The sequence below is a fragment of the Oncorhynchus kisutch genome, linkage group LG22 (assembly GCF_002021735.2).
Source record: "Oncorhynchus kisutch isolate 150728-3 linkage group LG22, Okis_V2, whole genome shotgun sequence".
Taxonomy (NCBI): Eukaryota; Metazoa; Chordata; class Actinopteri; order Salmoniformes; family Salmonidae; genus Oncorhynchus; species Oncorhynchus kisutch.
Genome location: NC_034195.2, coordinates 48,125,428 through 48,141,018, shown reverse-complemented (window position 1 = coordinate 48,141,018; position 15,591 = coordinate 48,125,428). Strand labels below are relative to the sequence as shown.

Genomic DNA, 15,591 nt, shown 5'->3' with positions numbered 1-15,591 from the left:
TCTGACTCAGTTACACCAGCTCTGTCAGGAGGAATGGGCCAAAATTCACCCAACTTTTTGTGGGAAGCTTGTGGAAGGCTACCCAAAACGTTTGACCCAAGTTAAACAATTTAAAAGCAATGCTACCAAATACTAATTGAGTGTATGTAAACTTCTGACCCACTGGGAATGTGATGAAAGAATTTAAAGCTGAAATAAATAACTCTCTCTACTATCATTCTGACATTTCACATTCTTAAAGTGGTGATCCTAACTGACCTAAAACAGGGAATTTTTACTTGGATTAAATGTCAGGAATTGTGAAAAACTGAGTTTAAAATGTATTTGGCTAAGGTGTATGTAAACTTCCGACTTCAACTGTATATCTTAGTCCGTTCCGCTCTGACATCGCTCGTCCATATATGTCTATAGTCTTCATTCATTCCTACTTGGATATACAGTGCCTTGCGAAAGTATTCGACCCCCTTGAACTTTGCGACCTTTTGCCACATTTCAGGCTTCAAACATAAAGATATAAAACTGTATTTTTTTGTGAAGAATCAACAACAAGTGGAACGACATTTGTTGGATATTTCAAACTTTTTTCACAAATCAAAAACTGAAAAATTGGGCGTGCAAAATTATTCAGCCCCCTTAAGTTAATACTTTGTAGCACCACCTTTTGCTGCGATTACAGCTGTAAGTCGCTTGGGGTATGTCTCTATCAGTTTTGCACATCGAGAGACTGAACATTTTTCCCATTCCTCCTTGCAAAACAGCTCGAGCTCAGTGAGGTTGGATGGAGAGCATTTGTGAACAGCAGTTTTCAGTTCTTTCCACAGATTCTCGATTGGATTCAGGTCTGGACTTTGACTTGGCCATTCTAACACCTGGATATGTTTATTTTTGAACCATTCCATTGTAGATTTTGCTTTATGTTTTGGATCATTGTCTTGTTGGAAGACAAATCTCCGTCCCAGTCTCAGGTCTTTTGCAGACTCCATCAGGTTTTCTTCCAGAATGGTCCTGTATTTGGCTCCATCCATCTTCCCATCAATTTTAACCATCTTCCCTGTCCCTGCTGAAGAAAAGCAGGCCCAAACCATGATGCTGCCACCACCATGTTTGACAGTGGGGATGGTGTGTTCAGGGTGATGAGCTGTGTTGCTTTTACGCCAAACATAATGTTTTGCATTGTTGCCAAAAAGTTCAATTTTGGTTTCATCTGACCAGAGCACCTTCTTCCACATGTTTGGTGTGTCTCCCAGGTGGCTTGTGGCAAACGTTAAACGACACTTTTTATGGATATCTTTAAGAAATGGCTTTCTTCTTGCCACTCTTCCATAAAGGCCAGATTTGTGCAATATACGACTGATTGTTGTCCTATGGACAGTCTCCCACCTCAGCTGTAGATCTCTGCAGTTCATCCAGAGTGATCATGGGCCTCTTGGCTGCATCTCTGATCAGTCTTCTCCTTGTATGAGCTGAAAGTTTAGAGGGACGGCCAGGTCTTGGTAGATTTGCAGTGGTCTGATACTCCTTCCATTTCAATATTATCGCTTGCACAGTGCTCCTTGGGATGTTTAAAGCTTGGGAAATCTTTTTGTATCCAAATCCGGCTTTAAACTTCTTCACAACAATATCTTGGACCTGCCTGGTGTGTTCCTTGTTCTTCATGATGCTCTCTGCGCTTTTAACGGACCTCTGAGACTATCACAGTGCAGGTGCATTTATACGGAGACTTGATTACACACAGGAGGATTGTATTTATCATCATTAGTCATTTAGGTCAACATTGGATCATTCAGAGATCCTCACTGAACTTCTGGAGAGAGTTTGCTGCACTGAAAGTAAAGGGGCTGAATAATTTTGCACGCCCAATTTTTCAGTTTTTGATTTGTTAAAAAAGTTTGAAATATCCAATAAATGTCATTCCACTTCATGATTGTGTCCCACTTGTTGTTGATTCTTCACAAAAAAATACAGTTTTATATCTTTATGTTTGAAGCCTGAAATGTGGCAAAAGTTCAAGGGGGGCGAATACTTTCGCAAGGCACTGTAAGTGTACCTATGATAAAAATTACAGACCTCTACATGCTTTGTAAGTAGGAAAACCTGCAAAATCGGCAGTGTATCAAATACTTGTTCACCCCACTGTATTTAAAAATTGTTGCAAGCCACAGCCAATCAAAACAAATACTTTTGTCACATGATCCATTCAAAGGTTCGGGAATTCCGACCCAGTTATCATGTCAACACAGCTGGCACACTCAGTGCTGTGCAACCCATGATCAAGGTTGACAGAAGAGACTTTAGCATAACGGTAAATGTATACACATTATTGGCATCATGGCTAGTCATGGTTTATGTACATGGTTTGGCAGTCAATAAATACAATTTTCAAAGTAAAGCTTTCCCTGACCTGTTTCAACTGAAATTGTCCACCATGAGCTGTGCTAAGTAGTTTAATTTGTTGCTAGATTTGTTATTGCGTTGCTAGCTAGCTAGTTGTGTTGGTGTTTGCAATGTCATTTTGGCTAGCTAACTAAAGTGTACAGGCCACATTTAGTCTATATCTATGCTGTTACAATAACCAAGTGGCTGGATTAACACAACTAGTGAAACCACGATGTAAAGCAGCAGATGACATGGGTGAGTTTGGAATTCTCTAACAATATCACTGAAGCAGCTTCAATTTGATTGGCTGTTGTGTGAAAATTTGATTGGCTGTTGTGTGAAAGTTGTTTCGTGTTACTCCAGCCACTGCTGGTGTTCTGACAGTGGATGAATCTCCAAAGTATTTTCCTTGAATCCTCAAATCCGCTCTCCTCACCCTCCTTCTAAAAATGTCAGTAGCTACGCGAGGAATCGAGGAATATACTTTTGAGATTCACTCTGTGTGTCAGGGAATTGCCAGAGCTGAGAGCAGAGTCCCTCTTCAGCCCTTTGACCTCAGAGTAGCACTTCTAATGAGCGGTCCTTTGTGACTGACCAGACATGCGAGCACTCACACACCAGGCGCACCATGAAAATGGAACACTCAGGCTGGCCCAGCTATCTCAGGAGATCTCGCCTGATTGGACAGAGTGAAACAAATGGCTCCAGAAGGCAGAGTTGAAGGAGTGGCCTGCCCCTTCGTTCAGTATAATTAGAACACAGACTCATGGGAAGGAGGAATCATGGGAAGAAAGAGGCATGGATGGGCTGTGTAGAGAAGGCTGAGTCATGAATGGGCTATGTAGAGAAGGCTGAGTCATGAATGGGCTGTGTAGAGAAGGCTGAGTTGTGAATGGGCTGTGCAGAGAAGGCTGAGTCATGAATGGGCTGTGTAGAGAAGGCTGAGTCATGAATGGGCTGTGTAGAGAAGGCTGAGTAATGAATGGGCTATGTAGGGAAGGCTGAGTCATGAATGGGCTATGTAGAGAAGGCTGAGTCATGAATGGGCTATGTAGAGAAGGCTGAGTCATGAATGGGCTGTGTAGAGAAGGCTGAGTCATGAATGGGCTGTGTAGAGAAGGCTGAGTCATGAATGGGCTGTGTAGAGAAGGCTGAGTCATGAATGGGCTGTGTAGAGAAGGCTGAGTCATGAATGGGCTGTGTAGAGAAGGCTGAGTCATGAATGGGCTGTGTAGAGAAGGCTGAGTCATGAATGGGCTGTGTAGAGAAGGCTGAGTCATGAATGGGCTGTGTAGAGAAGGCTGAGTCATGAATGGGCTGTGTAGAGAAGGCTGAGTCATGAATGGGCTGTGTAGAGAAGGCTGAGTCATGAATGGGCTATGTAGGGAAGGCTGAGTCATGAATGGGCTATGTAGAGAAGGCTGAGTCATGAATGGGCTATGTAGAGAAGGCTGAGTCATGAATGGGCTATGTAGAGAAGGCTGAGTCATGAATGGGCTGTGTAGAGAAGGCTGAGTCATGAATGGGCTGTGTAGAGAAGGCTGAGTCATGAATGGGCTGTGTAGAGCAGGCTGAGTCATGAATGGGCTGTGTAGAGAAGGCTGAGTCATGAATGGGCTGTGCAGAGAAGGCTGAGTCATGAATGGGCTGTGTAGAGAAGGCTGAGTCATGAATGGGCTATGTAGGGAAGGCTGAGTCATGAATGGGCTATGTAGAGAAGGCTGAGTCATGAATGGGCTATGTAGAGAAGGCTGAGTCATGAATGGGCTGTGTAGAGAAGGCTGAGTCATGAATGGGCTGTGTAGAGAAGGCTGAGTCATGAATGGGCTGTGTAGAGAAGGCTGAGTCATGAATGGGCTGTGTAGAGAAGGCTGAGTCATGAATGGGCTGTGTAGAGAAGGCTGAGTCATGAATGGGCTGTGTAGGGAAGGCTGAGTCATGAATGGGCTGTGTAGAGAAGGCTGAGTCATGAATGGGCTGTGTAGAGAAGGCTGAGTCATGAATGGGCTGTGTAGAGAAGGCTGAGTCATGAATAGGCTGTGATACATACTACATATTTTCTTTGTGTCTGGAGTGTTACCTCGATGGAAGGTAGAGTTTACCCCAGCAGGGAAACCAACTGATAAAGAAACAGAGTACACACATGAACCAACCAATGAACACACACACACACACACACACACTGTGTAGTCCCTGATTGTAATAGTCTATTCAACCATCCCCAGGCGTACACATGTCCTGACAGGTTTTATAACTCTGTTCATTTAGCTGCTGCAGAAGTAAAGTGGCCTTGATAGCTGGGCTGGACAGATGCTATAACACATTCTAACATCGAAGGTATTTCTTTGGCAGCATTGGCTTCACTCAATCAACATTTGGTGTTGAAAGAGGTTCCTTTGTCTGGACGTACTGTATAAGACTAGATTGTACTACCTACTGAGGTGTTCTATAATTATATTGGGGACTAAATGAATCTTGGACATCATAAGACCTTTAATGCTGTTATAAGTTAGTATTCTCTGTAAAGGTGTATTTGTGAATGGGATGCTGTTATAAGTTAGTATTCTCTGTAAAGGTGTATTTGTGAATGGGATGCTGTTATAAGTTAGTATTCTCTGTAAAGGTATATTTGTGAATGGGATGCTGTTATAAGTTAGTATTCTCTGTAAAGGTGTATTTGTGAATGGGATGCTGTTATAAGTTAGTATTCTCTGTAAAGGTGTATGTGTATTTGTGAATGGGATGCTGTTATAAGTTAGTATTCTCTGTAAAGGTGTATGTGTGAATGGGATGCTGTTATAAGTTAGTATTCTCTGTAAAGGTATATTTGTGAATGGGATGCTGTTATAAGTTAGTATTCTCTGTAAAGGTGTATTTGTGAATGGGATGCTGTTATAAGTTATTCTTCTCTGTAAAGGTGTATGTGTATTTGTGAATGGGATGCTGTTATAAGTTAGTATTCTCTGTAAAGGTGTATGTGTATTGTGAATGGGATGCTGTTATAAGTTAGTATTCTCTGTAAAGGTGTATGTGTATTTGTGAATGGGATGCTGTTATAAGTTAGTATTCTCTGTAAAGGTGTATGTGTATTTGTGAATGGGATGCTGTTATAAGTTAGTATTCTCTGTAAAGGTGTATGTGTATTTGTGAATGGGATGCTGTTATAAGTTAGTATTCTCTGTAAAGGTGTATGTGTATTTGTGAATGGGATGCTGTTATAAGTTAGTATTCTCTGTAAAGGTGTATTTGTGAATGGGATGCTGTTATATGTTAGTATTCTCTGTAAAGGTGTATGTGTATTTGTGAATGGGATGCTGTTATAAGTTAGTATTCTCTGTAAAGGTGTATGTGTATTTGTGAATGGGATGCTGTTATAAGTTAGTATTCTCTGTAAAGGTGTATTTGTGAATGGGATGCTGTTATATGTTAGTATTCTCTGTAAAGGTGTATGTGTATTTGTGAATGGGATGCTGTTATAAGTTAGTATTCTCTGTAAAGGTGTATGTGTATTTGTGAATGGGATGCTGTTATAAGTTAGTATTCTCTGTAAAGGTGTATGTGTATTTGTGAATGGGATGCTGTTATAAGTTAGTATTCTCTGTAAAGGTGTATGTGTATTTGTGAATGGGATGCTGTTATAAGTTAGTATTCTCTGTAAAGGTGTATGTGTATTTGTGAATGGGATGCTGTTATAAGTTAGTATTCTCTGTAAAGGTGTATGTGTATTTGTGAATGGGATGCTGTTATAAGTTAGTATTCTCTGTAAAGGTGTATTTGTGAATGGGATGCTGTTATAAGTTAGTATTCTCTGTAAAGGTGTATGTGTATTTGTGAATGGCATGCTGTTATAAGTTAGTATTCTCTGTAAAGGTGTATTTGTGAATGGGATGCTGTTATAAGTTAGTATTCTCTGTAAAGGTGTATGTGTATTTGTGAATGGGATGCTGTTATAAGTTAGTATTCTCTGTAAAGGTGTATGTGTATTTGTGAATGGGATGCTGTTATAAGTTAGTATTCTCTGTAAAGGTGTATGTGTATTTGTGAATGGGATGCTGTTATATGTTAGTATTCTCTGTAAAGGTGTATGTGTATTTGTGAATGGGATGCTGTTGTAAGTTAGTATTCTCTGTAAAGGTGTATGTGTATTTGTGAATGGGATGCTGTGTTAAGGCATTTTGGCAAAACTCCAAAAGGCAATTTTGTGTTTCCCTCTAAGCATTGGATCTAACAAGCTCTCCCCAACAGGTTGGGCCAAACAGCATCGCTGCAAGGGATGGACGCATCAGAGAAGGAGACCACATTTTACAGGTAGGAAACCATTTAATTCTGTATGTTTCTCTCTCACTCATCACTCTCGCTCTCTCTCATTTCTCTCTCGCCTTCTCTCCTCCCTCATCAGAGGTGACATAAACCTATTTTTATTTCACCTCCCTCTGCCATTGACTCCCAACACAAGAACCCATTCATTTTTAATGGCGTCACAGTAAAAGAGAAACTCACCCCCTCTGTGACGGTTAGCGATGAGGAAATGCCCCCCTGGCTGTTTTAGTTACCGACTCAGCATTCCACTGAGCTTTCTAAGCGCTGTAAGAGCAGCTTAGGGATGCACCTAGTCTGGAAATATCCCCCACCCATCTCTGGATAACACGCCCATGCACACACACATTCAGGCACGCATGTGTACACACACACATTCAGGCACACATGTGTACACACACACAGTCAGGCACGCGTGTGTACTCACACACATTCAGGCACGCGTGTGTACACACACACATTCAGGCACGCGTGTGTACACACACACAGTCAGGCACGCGTGTGTACACACACACAGTCAGGCACGCGTGTGTACACACACACATTCAGGCACGCATGTGTACACACACACATTCAGGCACGCATGTGTACACACACACACCCCTAGGGGTGACTGAGAGTTCCCTCCTTCATATTACCCATAGCTCCATCCCTGGGCCAGGGAGAGTCGGGGAACCCTGGAGTAGGCTGGACACATAAAATTGTTAACGATGCTTTAAAAAATAAAACAAACTAGTTCAAAGCATACGCCATGGAGCCCAGTTTCATAATATTACAATGTCCTAGCTGTTTGCCATAGTTTTGAAGTTAGGGCATTTTTCACCCTGCCAGCTCCAATTAGTTCTATTGAGCACCGTGACACCAACTCACCTTCCGAACGTTCTATTCCCAGCCCATTGTTCTACTTCACAATGCCTGCTTCACTATTGTTGGCAATGAGACCAGCCCACGTTGAAACGTAAACAACAAAAAATCCTATAGGGGAAATATAGGTTTGTCTGTCTATTTCGCCAAATATCTCGCAATTTATATATTTAGATTCTTTTCAAGTCAGACACCATTTTAATCAGGATAATCTCCTCTTTCTAATTACATTAGATTGGGCAGCATATACTCTGCTGTCATTGATCACTAGACAAAATAGTCCGAAGTTTTCCTTTTTTTCCTACTTCCTCGTTACGCAGACATAAGCACATTTGGCACCATCGAGGTGCGGATGTTTACTTTCTACACAAGGTGGTATTTTTCAGTTTCGTCCTAAGAACAGATTGTAGTGGTAAAATAAAAAAGATACGTATTTTTGTGCCATTTAGGCGAAATTGAATTCTGAGCATCACTCCAGTCAGAAGAGGCTCTGCGAACGTTCGATTCCATTCATTATGTATGGGCTCGCGCTAGTGTTCCAACTTAGCCAATGTTCTTTTGCCATTTTTCAGCCTTGGGTGAATTTTGACTCGTTCTATTGTCCAGCCTACCTGGAGGCTACTAGTACCCTCCTAGGAGAGTCTTCCAGTGGGCTGGTGTAATATACAGAATTCAGGATCCTACTGAGGTTGGTGTTTTGGGAGGTAGGAATAGAATTAGGTCATATATTTGGAGGGATTATTATATATTTGGATAAACAGCTCTTCATAGAGAGAGTTGTGGTAATGGGAAGTAGATAAAAACAGTGTGCTTTAGACAGAACAGTAATGGTTTTGGGGGGCAGAAGTGTGCTACAGTAAAGTGAGTGAGAATGCTATAGAGAGAGGAGAAATGCTTTTGGAGTTAAGGACAGAGGTAGACAATAATGTTTTTCAGAGAGTGGTCTGTTTTCAGTCGAGTGTGTTCTCTGAACAACAGAGTGATGTGTTACTGAATAGGGGTTATTGAGTGGGAGAGGGGAGTGAGACAGAGACAGACAGACAGACAGACAGACAGACAGACAGACAGACAGACAGACAGACAGACAGACAGACAGACAGCGAGACAGACAGCGAGACAGACAGCGAGACAGACAGCGAGACAGACAATGAGATAGAGGTGGGTACACAGTGCTGTAATTATAGGAAGAGGATGGAGGAAGGGTAAGCACTGTTTGGTGAGACATACGGCCGGCGCTTGCTGCTTCCCAAATTTTCTGTGTGTCTTCTGTGCAGTGCAGTACATGTGTTGTGTGACTGGTTTGAGCTGCGAGGCAAAGCGAGGGGTTTGGGTTAGTGGTTGTGATCCAGGCCACCACCCCATCCCTCCACTATTATCCCCCGCTGACAGGGCCATTACTCTGGGCAGAGGAAAGCGGACCCCCCCCCGTCACAGCCCAGTTAATTGTGTGGGGCGTCTGGATGTATAAATGTGCGTTGCTTCCGGATGCCGGATGCTTTCAGGAGCAGGGCCGTTCTAGTGCAAACGGTCGGTTCATGGACTACTGTTCCATTCATAATCAATCAAAGCTTGGTCCTGCCTGCCTGGCTGGCCTGCTATGGAATGCGGAGTAGACACAGACTGCAGATGCACAGGAAGGACTGTCTTATTGTAGAGTACCTTTTGCTTTATGCCGACTTGGCTGGCTCTTTCTACGGTGTTTGAGTGAGATTAAAGAGGGAAAGTGGCCCTTCCCTTAGTGTGTGTGTGTGTCTGTGTGAATAACAGTGTGTGTTGTGTTTTCCCCAGATCAATGGTCAGGATGTGCAGGACAGAAAGGAGGCTGTAGCGGTGCTCTCTAGTGAAGATACTAGGAAATTCGTACTGCTGGTTGCCAGGCCCGAGATACAGGTGAGCTCACGCACACACACACACACACACACACACACACACACACACACACACACACACACACACACACACACACACACACACACACACACACACACACACAGACTACAGTACAGTACAGTACAGTACAGTACAGTACAGTACAGTACAGTACAGTACAGTACAGTACAGTACAGTACAGTACAGTAGGAACATTGTGTTACTGGTCACCAGACCAGAAATACAGGTGAGTTTACAACCTAGAAAGAAGAAATAAATGTTCTTACCTCAGTAAAAGTTTTTTAAACTCTCCCTTTAACACACCCGTACGGTAAACACAGATAGGCCTATACTGAAGGTCCATAGGACCAATAGATCAGTCATTAGAGTTATTTTTATTCATGAGTTATACACAACAGCCAAAACATAAATATACCACTTGTGTTTCTTAGATGAAACACTGCAGGGCTGTTACATGCTCCTGTATAGACCATGGACAACACCTCACATCGTGTTTTATTTCATCGACTTCCAACGGTATGCCATAAAAACTAATGGCAGGCTAATATGCAGTGAGTTCAGGCCCAAGGCCATGGCGAATGGTGTGTGTATGTGTGTGTGTTAGGGGTGTGAACGCTTTAAATTCAACTGGTAGTTAAGAAAAATCCCTCACCGAAAAACAATGTTCTTTTTTTCATCGTTTTTTTTTTTACGTAGATGCAGAAAGTAAACTGTAGGTCAGTTTCCTCAACAACTAAGAGTCTTAAAGCGAGAGGCTCAACTCCTCCGCTGTTTTTGGTGCCCTGGCTACCACGCTGTGAACGGCTTGAAGCGAACCCGTTCACATGCACAGATACTGTGTGTGATTGTGTGAGAGCGAAGGTGTTACATCTCACTCATTTCAATATCCTAGCCCAATGGTCACAGGCCTTTTCTAAGTCGAGATCACTTTCTGAGTCGAGATCACTTTCTGAGTCGAAATGCAAGTCCAGATCTACCACTCAGATGTTTTCTAAATAGGACTTAAAAAACCTATGCCTGTGCTACATTAACCAATTAAAAACAGTTCTGTAGCAATGAAGTTTGTACAGTAAGCTATAGGACCAATACATTATCACTGCATATTGGCTATGCTTGAATTGTCCTGTCATTGTTGTTCTTCTCAGACCATTTTGAAATTATATTTAACAATGGTAGGTATATGATCACACTGGTAATAGATCATTTGTTGTATTACTTGTGAGGCACAGCGGAGTGAGCATAATAATGAGCTTTTTTCATTTTACTGGACTGATGGCCTGCATCTGATGGTCAGTCTGAGGGGAGGGAGGGAGCAGAGGTGAGGCTGCCTGTCACCAGACTCACCGTCTCTCCCTCCCTCCCTCCCTCCCTCCCTCCCTCCCTCCCTCCCTCCCTCCCTCCCTCCCTCCCTCCCTCCCTCCCTCCCTCCCTCCCTCCCTCCCTCCCTCCCTCCCTCACTCCCTCCCTCCCTCCCTCCCTCCCTCCCTCCCTCCCTCACTCCCTCCCTCCCTCCCTCCCTCACTCCCTCACTCACTCACTCACTCACTCACTCACTCACTCACTCACTCACTCACTCACTCACTCCCTCCCTCCCTCCCTCCCTCACTCCCTCCCTCACTCCCTCCCTCACTCCCTCCCGCCACTGTATTCATTGAGTCTCTCTAGTCATGTTTTTTATGATGTGAGCTATCTGATTGGCCAGTGGTAGGCCAATAGGTGCACTTGATTTGCTCTCTGGGCCTACCGGGTAGGCAGAGTTCTACCTTCCGACACATGAACTGGTTAAAAATGGGAACACTTTGCCTTCCCTGCGCTAGGCCTGCTGAATCAAGTGCACCTACAGCCAACAAGGCGAAAGGAAAACTAAAATAAGAACGCAAGGCTTTACCTTTGGGTTTTTTACATCCATCTTTGGTAATCGACTAGGAATACCCTCGTGATCGACTGGTTGGTGACCACTGTCCTAGCCTATTCATTGGTTTACTGCTTTACTGAAGTTGCAAGATACAGCCCTTTGCGAGATACAGCTTTTGATTGCCGATAGATATGCCTAGTGCCTGATGGCCAACCTACCTATACTGTGCCCCTACCCTCGCTCTCTGTCCCACGCTAGCTTGCTATGAAATGCTCTCCTCCATTCCAAAAATACTGAATCTTCGGAGTCGATTTCTAGCGGAATTGAATCTTGACACTCAGAAATGGGAGTTGACGTCTGAAGTCGACGTGCAAGGAGTCGAGGAATCAATTATTTTGGAGTCAACTCTCCACCACTATGCCATCGTCGTGTAAAAATGTCAGAGAAAGGTAAGCGACAGCAGCGAAGTCCTGTATGTCAATTCTTTGAGAAGTTAAATGAGAAGGAAATCCAACATTTGTAAGGTGGAATTGAAGTTCAGTAATGGCCACTCTGTGTATGTATTGACTCTATCAACAGAATATTAATGTCTTGTTGTGGCTCTTGAATGGCCAGCTAAATGGTGTAAGGGTTTCTCATGTTCTGGTTTAAATGGTTCTCTGTCTCTCTGTCTCTCTGTCTCTCTCTATCTATCTATCTATCTATCTATCTATCTATCTATATATAGCTGGAGGAAGCGTGGTTGGATGATGAACACAGTGAATTCCTGGAGCAACTGAAGATGGAAATGTTGGAAGAGCAACAGAGAGAAGAGATGGAGCTAGAGGCACTTCAGGAGAAGGTGAGATCATACTGCCGCAGGGACAGGCCAAAGACATTCGAAATGTCAGAAACTACACTGGGGGGAGTGCTGTAATAATACTACAGCCCTTTGTGGGGAAAACCTCATTCTGATTGTCTTGGCATGGCTACCCAATGGTTGCATGTTGTGTTTATATTTTTGTTCAGTATAGTTATGAATCTTATTCAAGATTTTTACCTATTTCTTTACATTGGGGCTAATTTCAGTACTAGTTATATCATTTTCTCTTTATTACAGACCAAAGGAGAAGAGGATGACATCACTGCCACCTGTTCCTCCAGAACTCAGGACAGTGGGCTGGGGATGTCGTTAAGGAACAGCATCGACGCCCCCGACCACAACGCCCTCCTATCCCACATCCAACGGAGACTCTCCCAGTGTCTGAGGGACAGACAGGACTGTCCCACGCGTCTGGACGAAGAAGAGGAGGAGGAGGAAGAGGAAGATGTTGCAGAGGATGGAGATCGTTTCCAGCAGCTCCTGGAGCTGAAGTGTCAGATCCGTAACAGCGGCGAGTATGACCTGATCTATAGCAGACGCAGCACTATAGAGTGTAGGCTGGGAGAGCCGGCCGGTGGAGTGCAGCGTGAGCTCCGCATGCTCAATGACGAGCTCCGTAGCATCGAGCTAGAGTGCCAGAACATCATGCAGGCACACAAGCTCGGCAAGGGGCCGGTGGGGTCCCAGTGGAACCAGGGGCAGCAAGTGTTTCCACAAATTGTCTGCCCCACACCTAAGGACCAAAGCTCCCACCTGGGGTGCAATGACTCACCTAGAAGAAGCAAGCTGGTGGACATCAACGAATGTCCGGAGAAGCCGGAGAAGTCAGACAAGGACAGCTCGAGTGCCTACAACACTGCAGAGAGCTCTCGCAGCACGCCGCTGGCAATGGACCGCTCTCCTGAGCACTCCCTTCAGAGGAGGATGGTGACCATCACCAACCAGAGGAACCTCCGCAGCAGCATGGCCAGCCTCCACACTACAGCCAGCCCCAGCCCCAAACACCGGCCTCTCCACTGGGCCCCCATCCCAGGCAAGGCCAGCAGCCCAGACCACAGCCTTTACCCCTCCGAGTCAGACAAGGTGGCCCCTGCAGACAACGAAAGGAGTGGGTTGGGGAACTGGAAGGTGAAGCCTCAGCCTCCTCCCAGGGCCTCCCAGATTCCTTACCTATCCCCATCCCATGACTCCCAGCACCGCCAGCCCAACGGCAACATCCCAGCCCACGCTCGCCACTACCAGAGCTACATGCAGCTTATTCAGCAGCGCTCGGCTGCGGAGTACGCCCAGAGCCAGCTGAGCCTGCTCAGTGGGGTCAAGGAGCCCCAGCTGAGCCCCGCCATCGAGCCTAAGATGGAATGGAAGGTGAAGATCCGTTCGGACGGCACGCGCTACATCACCAAGAGACCAATCAGGGACAAGATCCTGCGGGAACGCGCCCTGAAGATCAAAGAGGAGCGTAGCGGAGGGATGACCACGGACGACGACGCTATGTCCGAGATGAAGATGGGGCGGTACTGGAGTAAAGAGGAGAGGAAGCAGCATCTGGTCAGGGCTAAAGAACAGCGAAGGAGACGAGAGTTCATGCAGCGCAGCCGACTGGAGAGCCTGAGGGAGAGTCCTCAGAGCAGCAGCGAAGGACGCAAGGAGGTCAGCATCATCGAACTGAGCCACAGGAAGATGATGAAGAAGCGCAACAAGAAGATCCTGGATAACTGGATGACCATTCAGGAACTGATGACTCACGGCGCCAAGGCCCCTGATGACCCCAGGGCCAAAGTACATAAGGCCTTCCTGTCGGTCACCACTGTATAATATACAACTAACACATAACATTCTATAGCAGTGTTTCTCAACCGTATTCATACCAGGAACCAGCAAGCTATGGCCCTACCCCGGTGAGCAACATCCCAGGGACCGGTGCTGGTCTCCGGACTGGAATTTGAGAAACACTGATCTACAGTACCCCATGTGGTATTATATACTTGCCTCGTTCAATGTGGCGTTTTTATGAGGGCGATAGGAATATTTTTCACAACTTTGTTACCCGAAAAATAGCATTTTCTAAAGAATTTTAACCAATGGTTTCCATGGCATTAAAAAAATCTGTTTTTCATTATTTCTCTCTGTTCCAGAAACACTTTTGTATGAGATTACTGAGCAATTATTTTTCTTAGTTCATCCTGTAAATGTAATTACCTGCATAGTGTTCAATTATTTTCATATTTCTGTTCTGTTATGCAGTGATTCCAACCCACACAGGTCAGAATATTTGTATGTACTCCCTCAGGGGGAGAGGCGTTCAACTGAATGTACAGTACAGAAATCTTACTTCTTGCAGGTCTAGATTTGATAAACCAGCTGTCCTTTAAAGGGACACTTCGGGATTTTGGTATGAAGGAAGTTAGAGGTAGGTTTCCGAGCCAATGCTAACTAGCGTTAGCGCAATGACTGTAAGTCTATGGGTATCAGCTAGCATGCTAGCAGATTGGGCTCCTGAGTGGCGCAGCGGTCTAAGGCACTGCATCTCAGTGCTAGAGGCATCACTACATACCCTGGTTCGATTCCAGGCTGTATGACACCTGGTCGTGATAGGGAGTCCCATAGGGCGGAGAACAATTGGCCCAGTGTCATCCGGTTTAGGGTTTGGCCTGGGTAGGCCATCATTGTAAATAAGAATTTGTTCTTAACTGACTTGCCTGGTTAAATATAAAAATGACAAGTAAAAGATTCCCACAGACTTAGTCATTGCGCTATTTACAACTTCCTTCAAACTGCACGCAGAGACATGAAAATTGTATTCACAAGTTCATCTGACTCTGGGGAAGTAGATAAAGTGCCTCTGCCAAAATCCGAAGTATCCCTTTAAAGGTCAAGAACAGTCAAAATAATGTTTTTCATGAAATTGGATAATATTTGGATGAAACTAGATCAAGGCTCTTCTACATTGACAAAGTTTGATCATAGAGTCACTGCCCCCCCCCCCCCCCCCCCCATGTCAAAAACTTGGATTCAGGAGGTGGGATTATTAAGGGGATAGGATGACATCACTCTGACTCTCTCATTTTAATACACCAATGGTAACATGATATTCTCTTACCTAATTTAAATAAGTACCGCCTTGTAACCAACATTGGAGAAGGTGTGTTTGCAGAAGGGCATGGTTTTTAATAGTTAGATAGCTACTCTACTAGTGACAACATATCAGTGGGTTGGGTGTCAGGAAATACAATTAAACGTTTACCCTATTCATCTATAATGGCAAAGATACTTAGTTGAAGTCAGAAGTTTACATACACCTTAGGCAAATACATTTAAACTTAGTTTTTCACAATTCCTGACATGTAATCCTAGTAAAAATTCCCTATCTTAGGTCTGTTAGGATGACCACTTTATTTTAAGAATAATAGTAGAGAAAATTATTTAT

General features: G+C 44.3%; 1 protein-coding gene across 1 annotated transcript in view; it reads left to right on the top strand.

The window, feature by feature from the left end:
- The window catches only part of LOC109867038 (PDZ domain-containing RING finger protein 4-like), a 41,770-nt gene extending 27,129 nt beyond the window's left edge, over positions 1–14,641 (top strand). Inside the window, exons 5-8 of the mRNA XM_031801449.1 lie at positions 6,622–6,684; positions 9,346–9,447; positions 12,030–12,143; positions 12,402–14,641. Coding sequence (XP_031657309.1) covers positions 6,622–6,684; positions 9,346–9,447; positions 12,030–12,143; positions 12,402–13,979 — 1,857 coding nt within the window. The 3' untranslated portion in view covers positions 13,980–14,641. The remainder of the gene's footprint in view (positions 1–6,621; positions 6,685–9,345; positions 9,448–12,029; positions 12,144–12,401) is intronic.
- The last annotated feature ends 950 nt before the right edge of the window (positions 14,642–15,591 follow it).